This window comes from Falco peregrinus, chromosome 8 (assembly GCF_023634155.1).
Source record: "Falco peregrinus isolate bFalPer1 chromosome 8, bFalPer1.pri, whole genome shotgun sequence".
Classification (NCBI taxonomy): domain Eukaryota; kingdom Metazoa; phylum Chordata; class Aves; order Falconiformes; family Falconidae; genus Falco; species Falco peregrinus.
In genome coordinates, this window is record NC_073728.1 from 37,008,588 (window position 1) to 37,031,138 (window position 22,551).

Below are 22,551 nucleotides of genomic sequence, written 5' to 3' on the forward strand. Positions count from 1 at the left end.
TGCTGAAGCTTACCAAACAGTTATCTTTTCTTTCTTCCCCTTTTAAGATGATGATGAATTTAAGGAGATTCAGTAGCAGAAATAAAAGACATTCTCCTTCATTTGTCTGGTCTCAACACTAAACCATTCATTCTTTCTTTCTGGTTTGTGTTTGCCTAATCAGATTAGTCTTCAAATCTTTTAAGGTGGGAGTCCTGTGCACTTTCCCAGTTCCTGAAATATGCTCTTGGCTATGTTTTGGTTGATTTTAAGACAAGTAGCCTTTCCTTTAGCTTTATTCTTTTGGCAAGACTTTTTCAAAGCATACTCCAGGCTACAGCAAAAAAACCCAAAACAAACAACTGGTGAGGACATGGACCAGAAACAGAGCAAGTCTCTGAGCAGGTGAAGGCAGGGGATTCTCTAGAGGCTGTTTTTTAAAGTAGGGATGGAGAACACCTCATGCCTGAATGAAGGTACATACCGAAGAGTACTTCCACCAACACAGAAGAAGCAGCAGCTCAAGAGGAAGCACTTGCAGAGTTACACTCAGCAGGGGACATGGATGAAATTATAGTCCAACCTCCTAAAAGGATCCAGAGGGGGGAGAAGAAAAACAAAACTGCTGCGTTAAGTCTTATCTCTATGTCCATGGCAAGGGTACAAGTTAAAGGTCCCATCACAGGTACATGGCAATTAGTGTAAATTTGCTGTTAAATGGGAAGGCCTTTTAATTTTATGGCTGAAGTTTACAGTAACTTCTTTAATCGATATTTTAAATGAAGAAAATAAAACACTTTAACTGCATGTAGGACTCCAGAGCATTGTGCTTTGTTTTACTTTTGGTTGCTTGTTCTGAAGGGATTAGATTAAGCGCTTAAAAAGCTTAAATACATAGGAGGTGATTTTACTTTCTTTTATTGTGATATAAATTTGGGATAGTTCAATTAAAGCGAATGGGTATATACAGGTATAAAACTTGTGTAACGCTAAGAGCATAAGTCCTATAAACTAAAGAGACCAAGAGGTTACTATAAATTGGAAAGATATTGAGCACTTGTTTGTTGCATAACTGTCACTGAGTCATCACTTTTAAAACAATGTATTATATCATTTTTATCCTTGATGTGTAGCTTTCATGTTCACTGGGAATAGATAGATTTTGCAGGATTATGATTATGTCTTTAAATCTTTCATTTTGGTTGTGGTTGCTATGTTACAAGACAGGGATTTAGAAAAAAAAACCCTCTTTGCTTTGTTGGAAATTCAAAGCTTTTCAGAAGTTAGATGATGGAAAATGGGTAAGTTTTTAGACCTAGGTTTTGTGTGGGGTTTTTTGTGTTGTTTTTGGTTTTGTGTTTTGGTTGTTGTTTTTTTTTTTTCCCCAAACAGCTTGGGGTTATTGCTGAGATACAGGTGTGATGGTATCACTTTGTAAATGAGGCCTATTATGGGTGCCAATTAAAGAGAAGGCATTAGTGTGAGGCAGGAAAGACTTGAAAGAAAATGCAGGGAACCCTGCTAGCGGGCTGCTGGAGTTACGCTTTGGGAGTGGTGGCAACGCTGCTCTTCAGCCCTTTGACCTTCACCCATCCTGGGCATGCGGCAATGACCTCCGTTCAGCTGGGCAGCTTTGGGGCCTCCCCTTGGATCAGGTGGGGAAGCTTTGGTGCTCCAGCTCCGTGCTGGGCACTTCCCTCTGGCCGCGGTTGGGCGTCGCGGTGCGAGAGCGTTGTGTGCCTTGATTGTAACAGGTCTGTGGGACCTGCTCTTCTGCCGCCTCGCTGGCTGTTCAGCAGGGAAATTCACAGCACTGCTTATGATGTGAAAGGCCTTTCAGCTTCATCAGCCAAGTTCCCCCCTAGATACCTCAAGCACACAGTTTATTGTTTCTAAACTAGCAGGTTTTGCTTGCCCGTTGTCTTAAGCAGACTGATATAACTGTGGCTTCTGGATCTCCCCATCTGGGACATTAGCTAGTCCTCTTAACCATCACCAATGGGGTATGTCAATCTTTGAGGTTGCTACACCTCCTGTAACTCAAACAGTATTGTCAAAAACTGCAACAAGCCTATTGGGAATCCAAAGGGAAAGGTTGAGATTATTTTTTTTAGCTGTAGTAAGAGGTCTGTAGATGAACATGGATCACAGCTGGGCTTGCAACAACACTGAGTTTGCATCAGTCTAGGTACTGGTAGGAGTTAAAATGAGATGTTCAATCTATGGCATTTGAAACTGTTGCTAGCAACAGGTTTTGGCATAGGGATCACAAGAGTACGCTGGAGCTAACTGACCCAAATGTGTAATGTCCCTTGGACTTCCAGTTACCCCACTCTTCACCCTCTGGGGATGGTGAATGGCGTGCCTGGATGGCACTGGCCCCTTAGCTTAGCGCTGGTACAGCGCGTTTCTTGTACGGTCTGCTCTGACAGCAGAACATCCATAGTGGCATTGGTGGCTTTGGTCATTTTTGTTCAGTTGCAGGAATTACAGTCATGTCACAAACCCACTGTGGACATTGCTAAGAATTTGCAACTACTGGCTTGAAGTTGCCAAAGTTACAAAAAACCCCAAGTATTTGCCAGCCAGTAATCTCTGGGTTTTTTTGCTAATGGCTATTAACGAGCTTCTGATTAAATATAGAGATATTAGGCAGTCAGTTTCTCTTTGTTAAGTAATGTTAATTCTCATTGTCTTTAGTGTAGTCCGTAGATGGGCAAGCTAATAATGAGTATCAGCCAGGCTGCTTAAAACCTTGCAAAGAGTCTGTCACAAAGCTCTCTGAGGTCACTGCATCCATCTGGAAAGATCTTGCTTTAGGTTTCCTGCTGGGTGGGATAGCAATCCCTTGGATGCATTTCTGGTGTAGTGGGCTTGTTCATGGCTGTGCAAATGTGTACCTTTTAAACAGCTGATGCTTGGGAGTCGGGATTTGTTACCGGAAAATTCCGGACAGCTGAGACTATGTCCAGCTGGGAAGAAGCAGGATGGGCTGATGGGGCTGAGGCTTTGAGCTGCTCCCAGCAGAGCAGGTGCTGGCTGCAGCACCCAATAGCTGTTCGTTAAGAACTAAAGGGATTTTTTTTTTTTAGATTCAGGGGCTGATGAAGTTTAATTATCTCTGAGCTCAGATTTAGTTATTTTGCATAATTTTAATCACTGATGGCCTAATTTTCATAGGTGTTAACTCCCACAACTCATGCTGAATAGGAGAAGCAGGTGCTCACACCTCTGGAAATGAGTCTTTAGGATCCAGAGTTCACAGCTGACTACTAAGCCAGACATTGATAATCAGTTTTTTCTTTAGTCAATTATCATTTTTACTTCCCTAAAACAACTGTTTCCATGGCTGCAGAGAGAGGTGTGTGTTCTGTATTTAAGCTTCTAGTTTTGAAAGTGTAGAATTTGAAGAGCATGATGTCCTGAAGTGGTGTGGAGGAGGAATCCTCCTCACCCCATGTTGTTTGAAGAGCACTTTTCATTGCCTTTGTGATAAGAGAAGGTTGCATTTAACACTGCAGGCCCAAGAAATGTGATGAGGAATCCCCAGAAAGGACTCCTAGAAGAAAAAATTCATAGCTGTGCTTTATATGTTGTGGGAGTTCAAGTATTTCATGCTTGTCATGTGAAAAGTGCATTCTTTATTGTTTTCTCTGTTGGTAATAAACCCTGTGAGTGTATCCAAATTTGGACACGATACTGTATATTATTTAAGAGAGCATGACAGCTCATCCAAAAAGCACCTGTAAAATAAAAGTAATTGGCAGTATTCACAAACGTTTGCCATGAGTATGTTACAAAATTCATAAATGCTTTGTGGCTAGAAATCATTCTTATGCCTGTATTTACAGCATAAGAATTTAAGAGGAGATTGCTGTTTGCTCAGGCAGACTAATGTATTTATTTTTTATATAATTTTGAGACGTGTGTTTCCTTGCCATAGCTGTAGTTGGGAACAGATACTCACTAAGGAGAATACACAATTAGAACGTGAAAGACTTTTTCTGCAGCGACACCCCATTGCGCTTGAGTTTACAGTGATCAGTCCGCAGGTTAACAGACAGATGTAGTTTTAACAACTGTGGATCCGCTGTAAGAGGAGAGAGCATTTATCTTGAGGATAAAAGAAGGAAATTATTTTACATAGTATACATTACACTAAACCCAACGATTGTATGGATAAAGTAAACCATGAAATTTAGAGGAGCAAAGGAATAAAGCAGCAGAAGTGTGAACAGATTGGTTATAAAACCAATATTGCCTAAGATTTGTGTTCAGGAAGCTAAGAAAGACTTCGGGCTCTTATTTACTCCACTGATACTGTGACCTGTGAACCAAACTGAATTATGCCTGTGAAAACTGTTGTATTAGAAATATGCTCTACATTTTCAGACATGATGGGGAAATAACTTTTGCTTTCCACTGATACACAATATGGTTTTCCCCACAGTTTTAAGAAGTCCTTTCTGCCATTTAAGCTGGTGCACACCAATGATGATTCTGTACAGCATTCACATATCTGTGCCCAAGAGAGTTATCCTTCCTTGAAACCATTAGTGCTGTTTAGATGTGGACAGAATATAGAGTGAAAGTATTTTTATCGAGAGCTTGCTGTGTATCTCGGCTTCTGGAAACTGAAATGAGAGAACTGAGTTACTTTAGCCCATCCCTTGGAGAAATCGGTAGTACCCTAGGCATTTATAAAGCTGTCACCTGTAGAAAAGCCGCCCGGTGCCTGGAGCTCCATTGACGTATGTAGGCTTTTAGCTATTAAGTGCATTTCAGAGTGAGATGTCCAGCTCTTGGCAGAGAGGTGTGGTTTAGTGGTTTGAGCCACATGTTTGAAAACTGGTTTTCGCACTTAATCGAACCTCTTAATCTTCATTCCTTCCTTGCACTCTGCTCAAAGGTGTTGTCAGGATGATTTAGTGTTTCAGAATGCTTTGGAGATTAGTGTGATGTGAAAAGTTTTACACAAGTACTCCAGACAAATAGCAAATACTTAACCTTTGCAAATCTAACATTCAAAATGTTTCAGAACATTCCCTGTTTTGGACAGGGAAATGCTGCTATAAAGATTAAACCAATTGTATTTTGTCATGCAATAAAGTACTGCTCCCTCACCCACAAGCTTTCAAAACCTCTGGTTTTACCTGCTCTCTTTTATTTCCAAAGGTTTGCCTGGAGGACTTCTGAATGGAAAGCTTGCCAGGTGTCCCTCCTCCTTGACCAGAAGGACCCTCGCCAGCACAAGCATGTAAGCCTCTGTGGAGGTGGCATACAAACCCGGGAGGTCTACTGCGGCCAAATCACCGTGGAACTCGGGATGCACCGGCTGAAGGAAGGTACGCGCGTAGGGTCATTCTGAAATGTCTAGCCCAAGTAGATCTGAGTAAGAGAAACGGGAGGAAGAAAAAAGTAGATAACATGCAATTGTTAGTGGGCTTTGGCTGGCTGATGCCCTCGTTGTGTCTGTGCTCACACAGGGAGGTGTTACTCAGCATCAGAGGGAGCAGGAGGGCATGGTCCTCAGGTTCCTGAAGAACTGCCAGGAGCCACAGCCTTCTGGGGTGAATTGCTGCCAGTTCTGTAGGTTACTTGTGTCGGAGGGTTTTAAAGGATGAACGAGGTAAATTTTGCTTGCAGTTGAGTTTTGTTCCTCTTCATATATCAGGTAGTCCAGACCCTTGGTATCTGAATACAGTTATTTGTGGTTTTAGTCCTGGTTTAGAGTATAAAAAAAGATGTCACACTCCATTCCAGATATGGCTTTAGCCTCCGCTTCAGACTGATACACAATCTTTCTTGTGATTTGAAGGGGAAAGCAAAAATAATATTGTCACAACTTCTGAGCAGACAGACAGTTTTTGGACTCTGTAAGTGAGTTATATTCCTTTTAGAAGAATAATGAGTAGTTACAGATGCATGATGAATAATTCATCTTAGGCTGTTTTATTTACTCTATGTAGTGCTCTTCCAGAATATGTTTTTGAGCAGAGATGTAAGATAATAAGAACACAATATCGTATCTTTAGATTTATTTACTTGCAAAGGCAAAGCAAATGTTTCCTGTATGCCTGGTGTGTCCTGGCATCCCACAGAGACTGAGATTATAGAAAACCAGACCCATTTTAATCTTTGCTCAGTTCATGCATAGTTGCTGCTGCACCTTCTCCCAAACGTCTGGCACTACCTTGCTCTCCCAGCACAACTGCCGCTGTTTTTCACACAAGTGTGTGATGCACATGACTTGCAAAGTAAGAGAAGCACTGCTGATGAGAGGTGTGTAACGTTTCTTGACTGTCTTTGTCCTTCTGACTGCTTCTGTGGTCCATGCAGCCACTGTACAGCAAGTTGGTGAGCTGCAAGCTTTAACTGACTTCATGCACACTTCATTCTTCTTTTTCAGTATTGTGAATTACTCAAGAAGATTAGAGGAGTGCATCTGAAACCCTTGCACCAACGTAATTCACAACAGAATTAGTGCTATCTATCCAGTGTGTGATCACCTGCAGGTTTTTCCTTTATTCAAAGTTCAGTTCAGCTTAAAAATTGGAAGCCATCCCCTCAACGAAACGCAAAAACTGGGATATCTCTTCCTTGTTTTTACAGTTCTAACTCTTTCTCTAAAAAACCCAATAAATTCATATAGGCAACTGAAAAAAACAAATGAGCAGAGCAATTACACAAGATATAAATTATTACTGCTGTTTCAAGGCAGTACTGCTGATACGCAGTAGTCCTTAGAAAGTGAGAACCCCATCTGTAGTCAACATAGTCACATGTAAATAGAAGGAGGGAAAGCCTTCCCTGTTATCTTTCCCTATCCAGTAATATTCGGTCTGTATCGTTTGCTAACTGATCAATCTTTGTTCTTTGAGTAAGTAAGGAATGACATCTTGTTTGGCCTCTTTTCTGTCAATCTGAACGGATGGAATAGTTGTATTCATCAGTAGGTCATCTCATATTTTATTGTACCATTTTTTCAGTGGTGGGGAGAAGATGAGGAAGTTAATCGTTCCACGTATAGGCAAATATATAGAGTCTAATTGCTACCATCAAAAGTACGGTAATTTTTCTTTCTTCACCTCTTGAGTGTCCTTAAAGGGATCATTCAGGAATCAAACAAGCGAGTCTAATAGGATATTACCGTCCATCACGGTTGTTATTCTTCTGGTTACTTCCAATGAGAATTTGGACCTGGTCCCAATGACATATGTGAAAGAAGATTTTGTCCTGTGGTCTCTACAGCAGCATCCTTGGATAAAATATGTTGAATCCTAGTTGGAGACAGGTACCATCTGTGTTGTATTTCTACATATTGCTCAAAGCTTTTTTATCCCCCAAGGATATCTCTCACATTTTTAATTTGCTTAGTCTTCCCATCTATTTCTTCTTTTATTAAAATGTGTATATTTAGAAAGAGACCTCCTGTTTTCTTGAGTCCTTATATATCACTTATTCAGAAGGTTAAGTCTGCTGAAGTCTTTCTAGATTTTGATTCTAAAATTCCAACTTTAAGATACTGGAAATGGAAAATTTTCACTCAGGTATTACTTTCAGAAATGCATAGATAAGAGTTCATATCTTTCTCCCCCAAGAGGTGACCTAACTAGGAAATCCCTGTCTTGATCCAACTGAGGTTATATATTTTTTAGGTCTTGAGGCTGAAGTCCATACTTTCAACATGAGTGATGAGTTATTTGGAAGCAGAAGGTCTTCCAGTCTTTGAATTTTTTTGTAATATTCTTGCATTCTGTCACTCTTACATCTGGGGAAGGCTGGCAGGAAACAGTAAATAGGTAAGGTGTTGGGTCATTCAGGTGTCTGTTCCTGTGTATGTAGGTGAGCCAATGTATAGGCACCTAAGTTAAGAGACCGCGCTATTTTTAACCATTAGCTGTTCTGTTCAAGGAATCTACATCTCTACACAGTGGTAAGGCTTTAGTTAATTTAGACTGAACTTTAACGTAATTAGCTTTAAACAGATCCTCGTGCGTTTTTTTCTTTTTAAGTGTCTCCTTGAATTTTACACATTTGAATTTACAATGCTTAATTTTCACAGAGAGGTGGTCATCTGATACTTCAAGTTTATCATTATTCTTTTCATATCCAGAGATGCAAGCGGCAAATCTACATGTTTGAAATGATGTTGTTTTTAAGGAGAGAAATTTTGAAAAGTAGCATAGAATACGCAAGTGAGCTACCTATGGTACAGCTCCGATCTGCACTTCCTCTCTGGATACTTCCTGATGCCTGTGCCTGGATGTGGAACAAACTGTAGACGTGGTGGTGGTTACCCTTCTTCATACCTCTTTTTTGATGTAAATCTGCTCACTCATATGGAAACTCTTAAACAAAGCAGAAATGCAGATCCTCAACTTATATTCAAAGCAAAACACTGCCAACATGGGACACATTTTCTTCTCTTTTGTAAGTGGGGTTTTCTGATTTGATATAACATTTTATAAAATCAACAGTCACAAAAATCTTATCTTAGATGTGTTTTCCCACAATAAATTTTTCCCATGATAAGTTTTTATTAATCTGAGTGAACAACACTAACTAACAATCCCCAGTTCACCAACAAAAAAGACATTTGATAAAAGCATGGAAGAATATTATGCAGTGATCAGTTTATGAAATCTCATTCCTTATTTAGCAATACAACTCTCCTCTCAATCACAGTAAGTCAGTCCAATAATATGGGAATTAAAATTCCTCTTAGAGTCTGGGAAAGGTGTCTGTGTTTATGTTCAAAAAGTTAATGAATTTATGAGGTTCCTATATTTAATCTTATTTCTCATTTAATATTCCTATATTTAATCTTATTTTTTACCTTCTCTCCTGAAGGCCAGGGCGTATCCTTCTGTTTTCTAATTAAATTTTGCTTTTTGGATTTATCTAGAGACTATGACTCTTTCTCAGTAGTCTGGGGGACGGCATCCTTTATAAGATTCTCCAGAAGCATCTCCTCTCTTCTCTGAACTAGTTATCTGCTGTCTTTAGTGACTGGCATTGCTATTCTCTCCATATATTCTGTGGCTTTCTAACTAGGGATCTGCTTGCTCTGTCATTATTTTGTAAAATTGAGCCTTATATATATTGACTTTTTTTTCTTTTTTACTTCTTTGAATGAGATTCAATTTAGCCCTCACCTTCAGAATTTTCTGATAATGTTTTTTTTGAGCCTGTCTGCTTAAGTTTTAATTACTGGACTGAAAAGACATTTGTGAAATGCTGTTCTTTCTTGAGTCTTCTTTGTGGTTAACCCAGCATAGTAAACTTGGCTAATAAAATGTATCTGTTACTAGTGTTTCACCAGAAAATCACTGAAGTTTCCTATCTTTTTAATCTTTGTTATTTCCCATCCGAAAATCCACATTAAATTCTCATACCTGTGCAAGGTTCTAAAGTTTTCTTTACTTTTTTTTTTTTCTTAATGAGTGTCTCCATTATATTTGTCTTCATATATTTGTTTTTATTTGATCTTGAATTTCAGTAGCAGGTGTGTGAGGTATTTATTGTTCTTAGATAGCCTTATTCTAAGACTAACAAAGGCCTTTGTTATTCTTAAATAATCTTTAGTGTTTACCTGCAAAACTATTTCTCACAGAAGTCTTTATTACTTTTCTACCCCTCTTTCCTCTGAGAGATACTCAACCCTCACCTGTTGGTAGACATAATTCCTCAACTTACTTCATTGCAGTTCACCAGCATATACCTATTTTTGCTTTATTTATAGGATGTGATCCATCTGCTTAATGTTACGTAAGATTTTTTTTTGTAAACTTGTGTGTCACCAGCTGTAGCAGGAAGAACTCCTTTAGTCTGTTTACAGTTCAAGACTTAGTAAATACTCAAGTACCTTTTCAGGTCTAATCGTTACTTTCTGTTCCATACCCGTGCATGTTCCCTGATGTATTTTTTTGTCTTACAAGCCACTTTCAGACCATTTGGGGATTCTGTCAGTAAAGTCAAATTGTTTCCTTGCACTTTCATTTAAGTCCTTTTTATGTGAGTCTCAAAATGATAGTTTTATAGCCTTTATCCTTTCTTGCATTCCACAAAACAGTGAGCTTTCTCCCTGGTTCTGATAGACAAAAATGTTTAATCCTGTCTTATCTGATGCGTGAACTTTTCAGATTATCCTTAATTCCCAGAGAGCAGGTGTTTTGGCACCATGTTTTACTTTCCAGAAATTAGTGTCTGTTTAGAATTGCACAGAGAAGAATTTGAGGACTCCTTTCAATCATATCTTGAATTATTCTGTATTTATTCTCATCCCTTTCTTTCTGCCCCGTTGTCTTCTTTAGCTCTAAAATGCACATTTTTGCCTTCTTCGCTCTGTACGCTCCGTTTCCTAAGGAAGGTGCCGCGTTTTTTCCCCTGCAAGTTCTTTGTTCTGCTCTGAATCATGATCTTACAATGCGTGTCTTCTGGGGGATTAGTGTTTCAAATTGGTACATGCGGCATCTGTTCAATAAACGATGGAAGTCGTTTCGGGAAGAGAAAAATAGCAGCGAAGAGTCCTGTTGGAATGTGCCACCCCCCCTTGGATGCTGGCTGGCTTGTGAGCCACCGAGTCAGACTCCTTGGAAACAGTAAGTTGCTTGTGCAGGTGGTTATCACTTATGGCTGTTCCCACCCTGCATATTTATTGCCCCAAACCCTTGTGTTGATGGAGATAAGCTGCTTGTACGACTTGGTGTGGGATACGCACTGTAGGAATGAGTATGGACCCTGTGTGGAGTACCAGCCCTGTATTAAATGCACGCTGTTTGGTATTCCCCTCCGCCCCACCCCACCCCCACCCCCAGATTTCTGCTGGTAAAGCTGCAGGAAGGAGATTGATTTACTCTACAGAAATTAGAATCTAGGGATTTTTGATGGTTAAATCAGGTTGTCCTTGTCTGGTTTATGAAATTGGAAGGGAATATATGAGTAATGAGAAAACTTGACTAGAACCATAGGGGCCAGAGAACTGATGGTCAGCAGTGGTGTGAAAAAAACCCCAACTTTGTTCGACTGGCTCATGGTACAGCAACAGGAGCACCCAGCCTGGAGCTTAGTTGTCTGGAATCACAGAAACCACATCCTCAGGTGGAAGAAACCCCCCCCCACCCCCACCCCCCGGGATCCATCTCATCCCAAAGTAGTTATTTATCCTTGGGCTGACCAAACTGGCTTGAAAAGATGAGAAATATACCTCTGAAGTGTAAAATATATTCAGGCAAATCTGCATCAGATTTATGTTGCTGGGATGCCGAGTTATTGATCTGTAAGCTCACCAAATGCTGAGCAGAATTTAGGAGATACAACTCACATAATGGAAAAATAAATATGTAACAGCTGGCTTCTTCGGGGGAAACCCTTTAGAAGCGAGAGAGGAAATGATTTTATTCAGATCGTTGTGGTGCTTGACAGTAGTGTTTAAATGTGTATTTCAAAAATTTTACTTTCAATCCATTAGGGAAAAAAACATTTTCCCTAATGTCTTTTAGAGGTGTAGTATTTTCAGTTCTTTCATGTCTAGAAACTAATTAAAGTAAAATGAAGAGAATAATGTATAAAAAGACTTTGACAGTGAGAGAAATGTGCCTTCTAAAAGGTGCCTTCTAAAGAATATGCCTTTTTTTTGTCAACAAGCTATTTGATATGACCATGAAATATTTATCCCTTTATAAATACTTTTATTTAGATAGCTGGCTTTTGTATGCAGCAAATAATAGGCTGCCCAGTCAGTTTATATGAGGCACTAGGTTTTAGTTCAGGGTTTTATCTTTGAAAGCTAAGATTTTAATTGCATTTGTATTTTTGTCATTATTTTTTGCCACTGGAACTGGATTATTTTTATTCAAAACAGTGACGGTTTGTTCTGAGTAATTTTGTCCTGTTGTTGTTATGAGGATGGGGAGCCGCACTGCGTTCAAACAGTGATGTTGAGTGAGATGAAAAAATAAAAGGATTTGTATGTGAGGCTACACCACAAACTGGGACACTGGGGAGGGAGGGCGAAGGCGGTGGCGGCTGGGCTGGTCCTGGAACACAAGACATTGGAGATGAATCAAGCTTGTGAGCTTGTGCCAGGTCTGCACGGAGCAGCCCTACTGATTTTGGGGTCCGGGCTGGCCTGGCCCTGCGGTGAGCAGACTAGCTTGGCATGTCACTAGCTTAGCTGTGGGCCACCTGTACCGTGTCCTGGTATCATAGATACATCCATAGCGGTGCTTTTCCTGCGGTACCGGGACCCCTGAAGTGATGCACCATTCACAGAACAGATTTCTGCTCCTCGGTGCTCCTCCTTGTTGAATTGATGCTGCACTTAGCGATGGGCAACATTCACGCTTTTATGAAGCTTTCATGAAGTATATGCTCACCGTTGGGTATTCTCCCCTGTTTTCCTTGCGGCTTCTCTCACCCTCTCTGGCAGTCTGTCCCCGTGATTTCCAGCATCTGGTGGCCTTTTCCAGATAACAGCCAGCAAGGCTCAAACATCCTGGAGAATCCCTTTTTCCCATCACTGCCTTCCCTGGCATCCCAGTGTCCCTGTTGCCTGCACTGTTTTTCCTGGACACTCTTATTGACTTGTCACTTCTGGTCTGCTCAGTCACATGGCTGCTGGTGGGAAGCCCCATGTCCACTCTGAATTTTTGCCAGATCTGCAGTTTCTGTTGATAATCTCTACAAATTCTGCTGTAGCAAAACAACACGCTATCCCAGCTGGGATCAGGATCCTATTGTACAGCAGAGGGCATGGACACAGGGAAACTTTTTATTCCATGGAGTGCTAATAGTCTGTGTCACTTTAATAAAATTGCAAGGATCTTTATTGTTCTGAAATACATTAAACCGTTGTTGCTCTTGGCAATCCGCTATTAACCCTCTTTCATGCTGTGATTAGCCTTCTATTCATACTTTGTTTCTTGTCTATTAAATAGATTTTAATTGAAAATAGGACTTCAACTTTGTGCCTTGTGGCTTCAAAACTAATTGATTCTTCTCAAAAGCATAAAGGAGCCCTTTCCATCAGGCACGGGGTGCGTTAGGCTTTTTAATGGAGGGATGCACCAGACTAGGATTGGCGCCGTTTCCAGCCTAGTTAAATTACATTCACTGCTTCTCCTTTGTCTAATCCTTTGGTTTTGCTACAAAAACAAGTCTTTCAGGTTAGGGAAATTAGTTACAATTGTTGTGCTGGGTTTATTCCTGTTATGTTTTACACATGTAGGTGTTTTTATAATGCAGCTCATTCCTTTGTGATTTTCTCAAGTAATTTCCCTTTTTATTGATCCGAGTGTCTTTGGTTTACAAGCCTGGCAAAGGCAGTAAGAATTTTCACAAAAATGTGCTGTCCCTTTCTTGTACCCTGGCAATCATTAATTTGGCTTAGTTGTCCCGAAAGATATGGCAAACATCTGGATTTATTGCCTTGAGAACTGAATACTAGCTAAAATATGGCTGCACCAGTATGTAAGAGACAGCCCTGATATTCTTTGCATATATTCCAGATACGTTAGTGATATTTAGAAATGTCTCATTTAGGTGTTAATATCAGAAATACTTGTTTTTTCATTGTAAAAAGGAGTGAAGTTAAGGTCCAGGAAAAAAAGTGTTATTTACCTCCTGAGGAGTTGGAAAAACTAAATTTGAAAGGAATCACTGCAGTCAAAATGCTGTCCTATACATTCCTCCCTCTGTCTGGTTATCATTGCTTTTTAACATAGTGTTGGTATGTATGCTTGCAAGTATGTGTCCACATGACTATATTCACAGATAATTTATCTGTTGGCTTAAAATTACATTATGGAAATAATCGTATCAGAGCTGATTTCCTCTTCCACTCTTCCTCCAAATCACTACCTCAGTAAAAATATATAGGGAAACAAGATACTTTAGAACCCAATTTATTATCTCCTGCTGGTAGCAATAACCCGAAAATAACAGCAAATAGTAAAATTCAAACTTGAGGCAGCCACTGATGCTGGGAACAGCTGTAGCTGCGTTTATAAAGGATAGATTCAATATAACAGCTATAGAAATGTGCAATGTTTCAGAGGCTCCCAGATTAGTACTTGATTGCTTTTGCAAGTTTGTTCTATAGAGTGGGAAGAACACTAGATTTTAAAAGGTACGAACAAGCATAATAAATAAGCTGCTACTTGAATCAGAGATATTGCCTTCCCCTCCCACTCTTCCCTGCTTCTGCCTCTTCCCTTCCCCCAAAAAAGTGGCTAATATTCTTCCAAGGAAAATAATCACACAAAAAATACTTTTTCTGTATGAATGTAGGAAAATGCCATTACAGAGTCAATTATTGGGCGAAATCAGAAGACTGTCTGGTATATAAAGACAGTCCTAGCAGTTGTGTTCATTTAATGTAGGCATAACGTAATGGTTTTTCCTGAACAAGACATCCGCAGCCAGGCTATCTGTGCCTTTTTGGAGGCTGCAGTGCGTGAGAAATTTGTCATATAAAAGGCTCACAGAAAAAAAACACTTTGTAGTTCATTAAAAGAAAAAAAAAAAAGCAGAAAAATGGAGTATGAAAGAATAGCAATGTAAAATCACATCAGGCTTTTAAATAAAACCGATGGAAATCACAGGTGTCAATCAAATGGCTGAAGAAGGGATAAAACTGTCTTACAGAGGACCCCAGTGGTCCATCTAGTCAGTCTGGCTGTCGTGCTGGAAATTGTGGTGCTCTGTACCTGCCTGCTTTTGGAAAAGGATGATATTTTATATGCATTTATTAATGCAGTTTGTTTCTTTTTGTTCTTATCTTATTCCTGAAGACTTGCACTGGAAGATAGTAGTGACGTAGAGTGAGTATAAGCTGGCATAGACCTAGAATATATTTGGATATTTGGTTAGAGTAGTCTGTATTTTCTGGTTTACATTTTATAGAATATATGGAATTGCCTAAGGAAGAAAGTAAACAAGCAGTCTTATTCCAGTGACAAGTAGGATGCTGGTCCTGGGAAAAGAGCTCCCAGTGCTAGAATTAAATAGGGCATCAGCCCAAGAAAAGAAGAGAAGCAGGAGGGTGGCTGGCAGGGAGAGGAAGGCAGGGATTCCCTGCAGAATGGGAAGGAGTCTTCCATGAGTCTGTAACTTTCTGTAATCCATTTTTCTTGTTTCTCTTTTATCCAAAGTGAATTCAAAACACAAATTGTAGCTGGTTAGTTTTCAAGGCAGGAGAACCAACCTGCTTTATCTAGCGGCTTCTACATTTAAATAGTTAAATTGCAATATAGAAACAGCTCTTTCCTCCTCATGATTATTAGATTATTGCCAACGATGGCAGCTTGAGTTACAGCAGAGCAGGACTGGTCTTTATTCTTTGGGTTGACCACCTGCACTCAATTTTATTTCCTTTCACGTAAAAAATGATACAGTTTTGCAAAGCTTGATGCCAAAAGGCAGGTTAAGCCATGCATGAGGCTTCTTGGTAAAATAAATACTCTTATCCTTAAAACTCTTAATATTTATCTCATTCTGTCTGTCACTTCACTCGCAAGGTCTCTAGAAAAGGTCTGTTTATGTTAGCATTCAGGTGAATTGGATTTGTGCCACCTTGTAATCTCAAAATGAACATGTCAAAGGCCTTGCAGTGTCTCAGAAATCGTTCAGAAAATGGTCTTTTTTTACTAACGTATTATCTTCCAGCTTAGAATTAAATCACATCTGTTGTTTAATCCTGTTATTCTGATGAGCTGGAATCATAAGCACTGATATTGGTCTGAAGTGTCAGCTTCAGGATGTGAAAATCAAAATTTATTGGGATTATGAGCACCAAAGACTTTTATTTAAAAAAAAATAAAAAAAAAAAACAAAAAACCAGAAAAAAAAGTTGTGTTCTTCTTCAAATGATTAATTTTAAAGAAAACAGTAAAATATCAGAAAAAGAAAAGTTTACTCATATATTGGGTGTATTTACATAAATTTTTGTCACGTAAATTCTGTGCATGGAAGCGAAGAAAAATAAGACATTAAAAATAAAAATGAGGATAAAGCAAACTCAGTAATATAAAAATTAATGAACTCTTGGTAATACCATGACAGAGTAAACTCAAACAAGCCTTTGCGTTTTGAAAGACTGCTTTGATATTCATTTATCTAAAGAGACAGCCAAACTCAGGCCATAATGTAATTAAAATGCAATACCATATAATGACTCAGAAGATAGTCTTTCCCCTTCTTTTCTTCCTCCTTGTGCCCTGAATAAAAAGGCGAGAGAAGTTAATTGAAACTAGAAATCTCTTATGATAAATGAAAATACAAAGGGAATCGGTTTTCAAAATTTATTGTCGGTATCCACGGAACTATACTGGTGGAGTTTGGGGTCCACACACCTCTTGCCTGAAGAGGTCTGGAGATCGGTGCCTGCTTTGGGTGCAAGCATCTCAAGGAAATGCCTCGCCTCCTCACGGGAAGAAGAATGCTTTCTGCTTATGCCTGTCTAGAAGAAGAGGGCTCTGAGCTCTGCTCAGTTTTTATTGAAAGCAGATGAAGAAAATCCAGAGATCGGGACCCTGCATCTGTAGGCTAGAGGTGGCAGCGCCCGAGGTGGATGGGTATGGGGACATTCCCTCCTGCTCAGGCTTTTGTCACCTGCCTTTGCCTGGCTCCCAATTGCACTGTGAGTTTTTTGGGTTTCCTTCTTGCATGCCTTTTGCTTCAGTACAGTGTAAAGAGGTCTGCTTAGCCGTAGACATAGGGATTAGATTCCAGTTCGTTGCTCCAGCATTGTAGAAAATCAGCTTTGAATTTAGTTTTAAAGCACACATTCTTGATTAAGCATAGCCTTAATTGGCCTGCTCAGTATGGATGGTTTAGATAAAACTTTTAGTGCTTTGCTGAATGCAGGATTAACTTTTTGCTCTGGGAGATAGGACCCTAAGAAAGCACTGGATTTTGGTGCACTCTGGAACACTAAGGCCAGCAGTGAACTCCGGATTTCTGTGTGTTGGGCAGGGCCAAGTCACAGCCCTGCTTTTCTTTTTTGTCTTTCTGGTTTTTCCCCTCTTAGTTACTAGGCCAGTTGATGGAAAGCTGTGCTTGGATCCCCGTCCCGCCGCCTCCCAGCTGTGCAACCTGCCATGTCCCTCTGAGTGCGCGGTGTCAGCCTGGTCGGCGTGGGGTCCCTGCCTTCAGGAGAACTGCCAGGACCACCATGGAGGAAGAGGTAATGGCTGCTCGTACATACCGCTTTTGTAGCACGGGGGGATCTAAAGCAAGTAATGGAATATTATGATAAGATTGCAAAAGCAGTGGTGTCAAATTCTACATTGGGAGCTTAATGTATTTTTCTTTAAAATTAATCTAACCTAGGATGAAGCTCTTAGATGTGCGTGCAAGGAGTGGAATATGACCTTTAAAAGCTTTTTGCAGTTATTCTTGGGAGGGGAAAAAAAAAATAAAAAAATTTCAGCCTGATTCAGATCTTTTATCCTGCACTGAACTTGTAAAAAAGGAGGATTTCTTGGGATAGCAGCTGCAGACCTCCACAGTGCCAAGCTGTCCCATCTGATCCCCCCTTGGAAGTCCTGCTGCATGCCAGGATTCAGGGACAATGCTGGGATTCCGGGACAACGCCTGCATGAGGTTAGCAGGCGTCAGGACAGAGGTGTATCCCACAGCCCTGCTGTCTTGGAGTTAGACTGACCCAAGAGGTTGTTCTCATTGATCTGGGTTTGCTTTAAATTGGTTTGGTTTAAATACCTGGAAGAAGAGTATGCAAATGTAATTTAACCTCCCTGGGTCTTAACTGACCGGTGTACATGTTCGTTGCTGCAACGCTGGGATTCATTGCAGAGCCTTTCCTGAGGGTCCAGGTTGAAAAGGTCCTTGCAGGGAATGAGTATTACTGTTTGGAAACTACACTTTTCTGAAGACAGCGTAATTTCTTAGAGTGAATGGAGCTGGTCAGAATTTTTCAAATTAAAACACAAATAATAAAAGATATATGCTTAAATATAAAGATTTGCAAATCCACTTAATTTTTAAATTATTTTGAATTCTCTCTTTTTGCTTGTTTGAGAATGGTGGGAGTTTGGTCTGTTACATTCTCTGGGATGTTTTATTTTTCATTGTCTTTCCTGTTTCATGGCCAAAGCATTTCCATGTGGCTATCACTAATGCTGTATATTTGTCCTTTCTCTGAGACTGGTGTAGGAAAGGCCACCATTATTTTTCCCCTGCCTTTCTTAGAATTCTGTGTCATTTAGATAACAAATCATGCTGAAAGATACTTGCGTAATAGTTCTGCATTTTATATAGCAACATGTCGTTTGGTTTTATTCAGAAGGAGGTAGATTATGTAATCAATTCTTTCATTACTTCTGTAACCTTTTTCTTCTACTTTACATTTGAATCTTCCAATTTAATAGGGTGTCATTTCACAGAGGTCTGATATGCATTATGTATCAGAAATCCTTACACCTTTATAAAGCAGAATACTAATTTCTTAGTAAACTGCTCTGCTGTGTCGCAAAACAAGTCTTTTCATTAGTGAATTCCCAGGCAGAATATAGATGTCCTTTATATCTTCAATTCCTTAACTGTTTCTTTCTTTATCTTAATGTTGTCATTACATTAATATATGCATCAGTGGCAAATTCCTATATTTGGACATGTGTATTTCTGTTCAATGTTGATGAAAAGGGAAAAAGAAATGTGAAAAATATGGGTTGTTGGAATTCTTTACATGCAATTCAATTTTGCATGCCCAGGCTGTCTTTGCGTGCAGAAGTCTGTCCAGTCCAGCCAAGTGCTGTCCCAGACAATTCAGTTTGTAAGTGTTGTGCTCTTGTTTATCTTTTAGCCCCTGGTTCCAGATGCCCTATATAGTCCTCTGGCTACTAGATTATTGGTATAAATATTTTTTTTGCTGTTGTTCGGTTAATTCAGTTTCTCTTTTTCCAGGGTTTAGAATGAGACATAGGCAAGTGATCGTGGATCCGGTAGGCACCCTGGCAGGTTGTCCGCACTTAGTTGAATCTATTCCTTGTGATGAAGACCCAGTGTGTTACGAGTGGATTGTTTCAGAAGGAATATGTGTGACTGACCATGGAAAATGTGGACCTGGAAACCGCATCCTGAAGGCTGTATGCAAGAACAAGAAAGGTGCGTAATGCTTTAGTCTGAAAAGCCCCATGGTTTTTCATGCCTCCTTCTAAAACGGCATTCTGCTGCGGAGCAATTGCAGTTATTTACAATAGCTCTTTACATAATTTTTATGAAACTTTCAGATTTTTTGACTTGACTGTGGTGCTCATGAAAGCCTAGTGCTTCTGTTACTGGGATTTTGCTTGGACCCTTCTATTCTGTTTTATCCTAAAGGAGATGGCTTACTAGTGCAGGTCATGTGTTGTCACTGCTGGCCTTATCGTGACAAAAGTGGGATACCAGTGGCCTCATGCTCCCTAGAATCCTTTTTTGTTTGCACACCCTGTACTAAAGTAGGGCTGTTGCTAAGGCCAGCAGCACTATGGGCATTCACAAAATTAATCTGACCCCTAGCATTTCTTCTGTCCTCAGGTTTTAGCTTGCGGTCTGAGTGTTTATCTCTTGCAATCATGAAAAGGAATGCTCAGTAGTGCTGCCATAATTAATACAAGAATTAGATGTAAATGAAATGATCATACTAAGTACTACTTTACTTGGCAGCAGTTTGAGACCTGCAGTGTGTTCTAGTTTACAAGCTGTTAATAATGAATAAGTATATTTTTATATGACGTTTACAAACAACCAGCAAGAGCTTGTTTCTGGTGCATGGTTTGAACCTCAGCCAAAAGTTTCATTTCTTGATAAGGTCAGTGTTGTCAGATCTTTAGATTCAGCTACACAGAGCACACTTGTGGTCCTTAGTCACAGTGAAACTGTGCTAGCATCTCAAAAGTGGTGAAGTTGTGGAACTTTAGAGCCTGGTATTATAGCTGAAACGAAGAATTCTTTTACATGGTGCCGAGGCTGATCGCAGGAAACAATTTCAAGTTGATAACAAGAGGGGTTAATTGGCAAGTAGTTAAAACCAATGTGTCATTTATGAGCCATTAGAATCTGGCAGAATGAATTGATGGCTGCATTGTCTGAAGAGCACAGATTCTCCTGAAACACATTTAAATCTATGTGGTTTTCTTGTAAGTTTGTGAAAATTGGGACAAAAAAAAATCATCTTCAGCTGTTATAAGATGATATAGCCAGAATACAGAAGGGAGCAAAGAATGATCTCTGAATTTTGTCGAAGTGGTCTCTTATGTGATCATATGTATAACACAGTTATGTGATCATAACTGTAGGTCCGGTCCTGCAGTGCTGTGTGCAGATGGAGTCTCGTATTGCTAAGGAGCACCGTGTACTTCACACTGTTAAAACTGTGCCAACAGCCATTTTTATGCACCAGCTTGTGACTTGGAAGGAAAGCATGTAACGTGGCAGATGCTCATTGATCTCTCATCAGACTGTTCTCTGTGGCTATGATCCTTAAGAAACCATGCCTTTATGCCTTTGAAGTGTCTCTTCTTCACTTATTGTTCAGCAAGTTATTGGAAGGCTGACAGTACCCTTTTAATGTCAACTACTCTGTACATGTTCTAGTAACAAAAAAATAATAATGTTGGGACATTCATCCCACCCTGCCACCCTGAGGAAACATTGTCACTAGATGTGATTGTTGTCCAGTTCTAATTGAGAGGGTTTCCCAAGGAAATACGTGGATCACTAGGCAAATTAGAAGCACTGGTTAATAATGCTTCTAAGCTTTTCTGAATTTTCGATCCAGTAGGATAAGACTGGCAGAGTCCTTAAAGTAGAAGTTGGAAAAAAAAAAACCCACAACAATTTGTTTCTTCTGTCAATCTAGTAATTCTAGTTGCTTTGTTTATAACCTTTTTTTCCTTCTGTAATGTTCTTTTAACTAGATTCTCATTGCAATAAGTGGTCTATTTTCTTGGATAAAAGCTGGAGTAAGTGGCAGAGTTGCATAAAGTGTTTTACCTGGAATAGTTGGTTAGTTGGTAGTGGGAAGCCAGAAGGGAGTTGTGGGAAACTGCGAGACATAGCAATTACAGGTAAAATAGCATAAGGCCTATGCTAATGCTTAGCATTATACAGAAGATCAGAATTCTGTGCGAGTAACTGCCCTGCTGAAAGCATTTAGGGTAGCTGCATTATCTGCTGGTATTTTCATTTACTTAAGCATCTTCTGTAGAACTCAGCTCTATATCCTAAAATCCAGTCATTTATCCAGTCATTCTGTCATCCATGCCTGGCATTGTTGCTCAGTATTCCCACCGAATGCCTAAAGGGATAAAAAAGTACATTTTTTTGGACCCCATTAAATGACAAAATCCAATGTATCACCATCTTAAGAACAATTCATTTGGTCCTGGAGTATGTTGATTAGGGTACTTCAGGTCTTCTGTGTACTCCTGCCTGCAAATGTCTTCATTTTCATATAAATGCTAGACTCTCTGGCATGATGCTCTCCTCTTCTTGCAGTGTGTCAGTTCACTTCTCTTTGGAAGTTAGAAGGAGCTGGTCTCAGTCGTGTTTGTGTCAGGCATCCTGCAGGAGAGCCTCACTGCTCACTGCCTCTTGCCTTTGCCTGTCTCCTCTCCCTCCCCCCAACAGCGTGGCCGAAGCCGTGCCCGTCTCTAGCCCGTGCTCTGCTGTGTGACGCGGGGCTGTTGCATACCGCTGTCACGGCTCAGAGACCTGAGGCCTTTTTCATGAGGAGACTGGTTTTTCACTTGCCAAAAATGAGCTTTAATGACATCGACTGTGGTGGGAGGGAACTGGCCGTGTTTTTCAGCCGCCTCTCCCACGGCAGAGGACTTTGCTGCTGCTGGCAGAGCCTGTTGGGACCCTGCTGGCTTAAACTTCTCTCCAGCAAGGTGGAGCTTGGAGGCACATCTTTGGCTCTGATACATGCTGATAGACAGCGCGTGAAGCTGACGAGGCATAATCCTTCTCTGTCCCCATTCTGGTCACCCCAATGTCCTTCTCCCATGCCACGTCCCTTGCACGCTCGTGGTGCCAGCCCATGCTGTGAGAGAGGGTTGGGAGGAACCTGTCTGGGAGGTGAGCAGGCAGCAGTGGCTAACTAACCTCCTTCTGCCACTGAAACCTCACCTTCGGAGCCCCTCGCGGCGTCCCCTCTTCCCGTTGGAGAGAAGCCATCCTTCCTGGTGAGATCCTGTGGTACTGACCCAGGATGACCCAGTTAGATGAGGTGCTGCTGGCCTGAGCTGCAGCTCGAGCTCGGGAGCCACCCTGGTTTGCAGGCTTCCTCTGAAGATTTCCCTGCCAAAGCAGTATCGCTCTGTAAGGGCTTGTATGGGTTTCAGGGATGTAGCACTCTTCCGCTCAGTCTAGAGGTACGGAAATTACTTTTTTTGTTTCTTGGATAGGTTAATGTAGGGGGTCCGTAATGGAGGGGCCTCCACAGGGCACGTACTAGATACAGCGTTTATTCATGGAGTAGCTGGAGTCTGTAGTTTGTGATTTGCAGTAGTTAGTATAGATGAGGATGAATGCAAAGACTGTAATCACCTCAATACTTTCTCA

The 22,551-nt window shown here is 40.5% G+C and overlaps 1 protein-coding gene across 1 annotated transcript in view; it reads left to right on the forward strand.

The window, feature by feature from the left end:
- The window catches only part of THSD7B (thrombospondin type 1 domain containing 7B), a 269,406-nt gene that overhangs the window by 68,564 nt on the left and 178,291 nt on the right, over positions 1-22,551 (forward strand). The window contains exons 5-7 of the mRNA XM_005242364.3: positions 5,155-5,324; positions 17,012-17,167; positions 18,907-19,107. Coding sequence (XP_005242421.2) covers positions 5,155-5,324; positions 17,012-17,167; positions 18,907-19,107 — 527 coding nt within the window. The remainder of the gene's footprint in view (positions 1-5,154; positions 5,325-17,011; positions 17,168-18,906; positions 19,108-22,551) is intronic.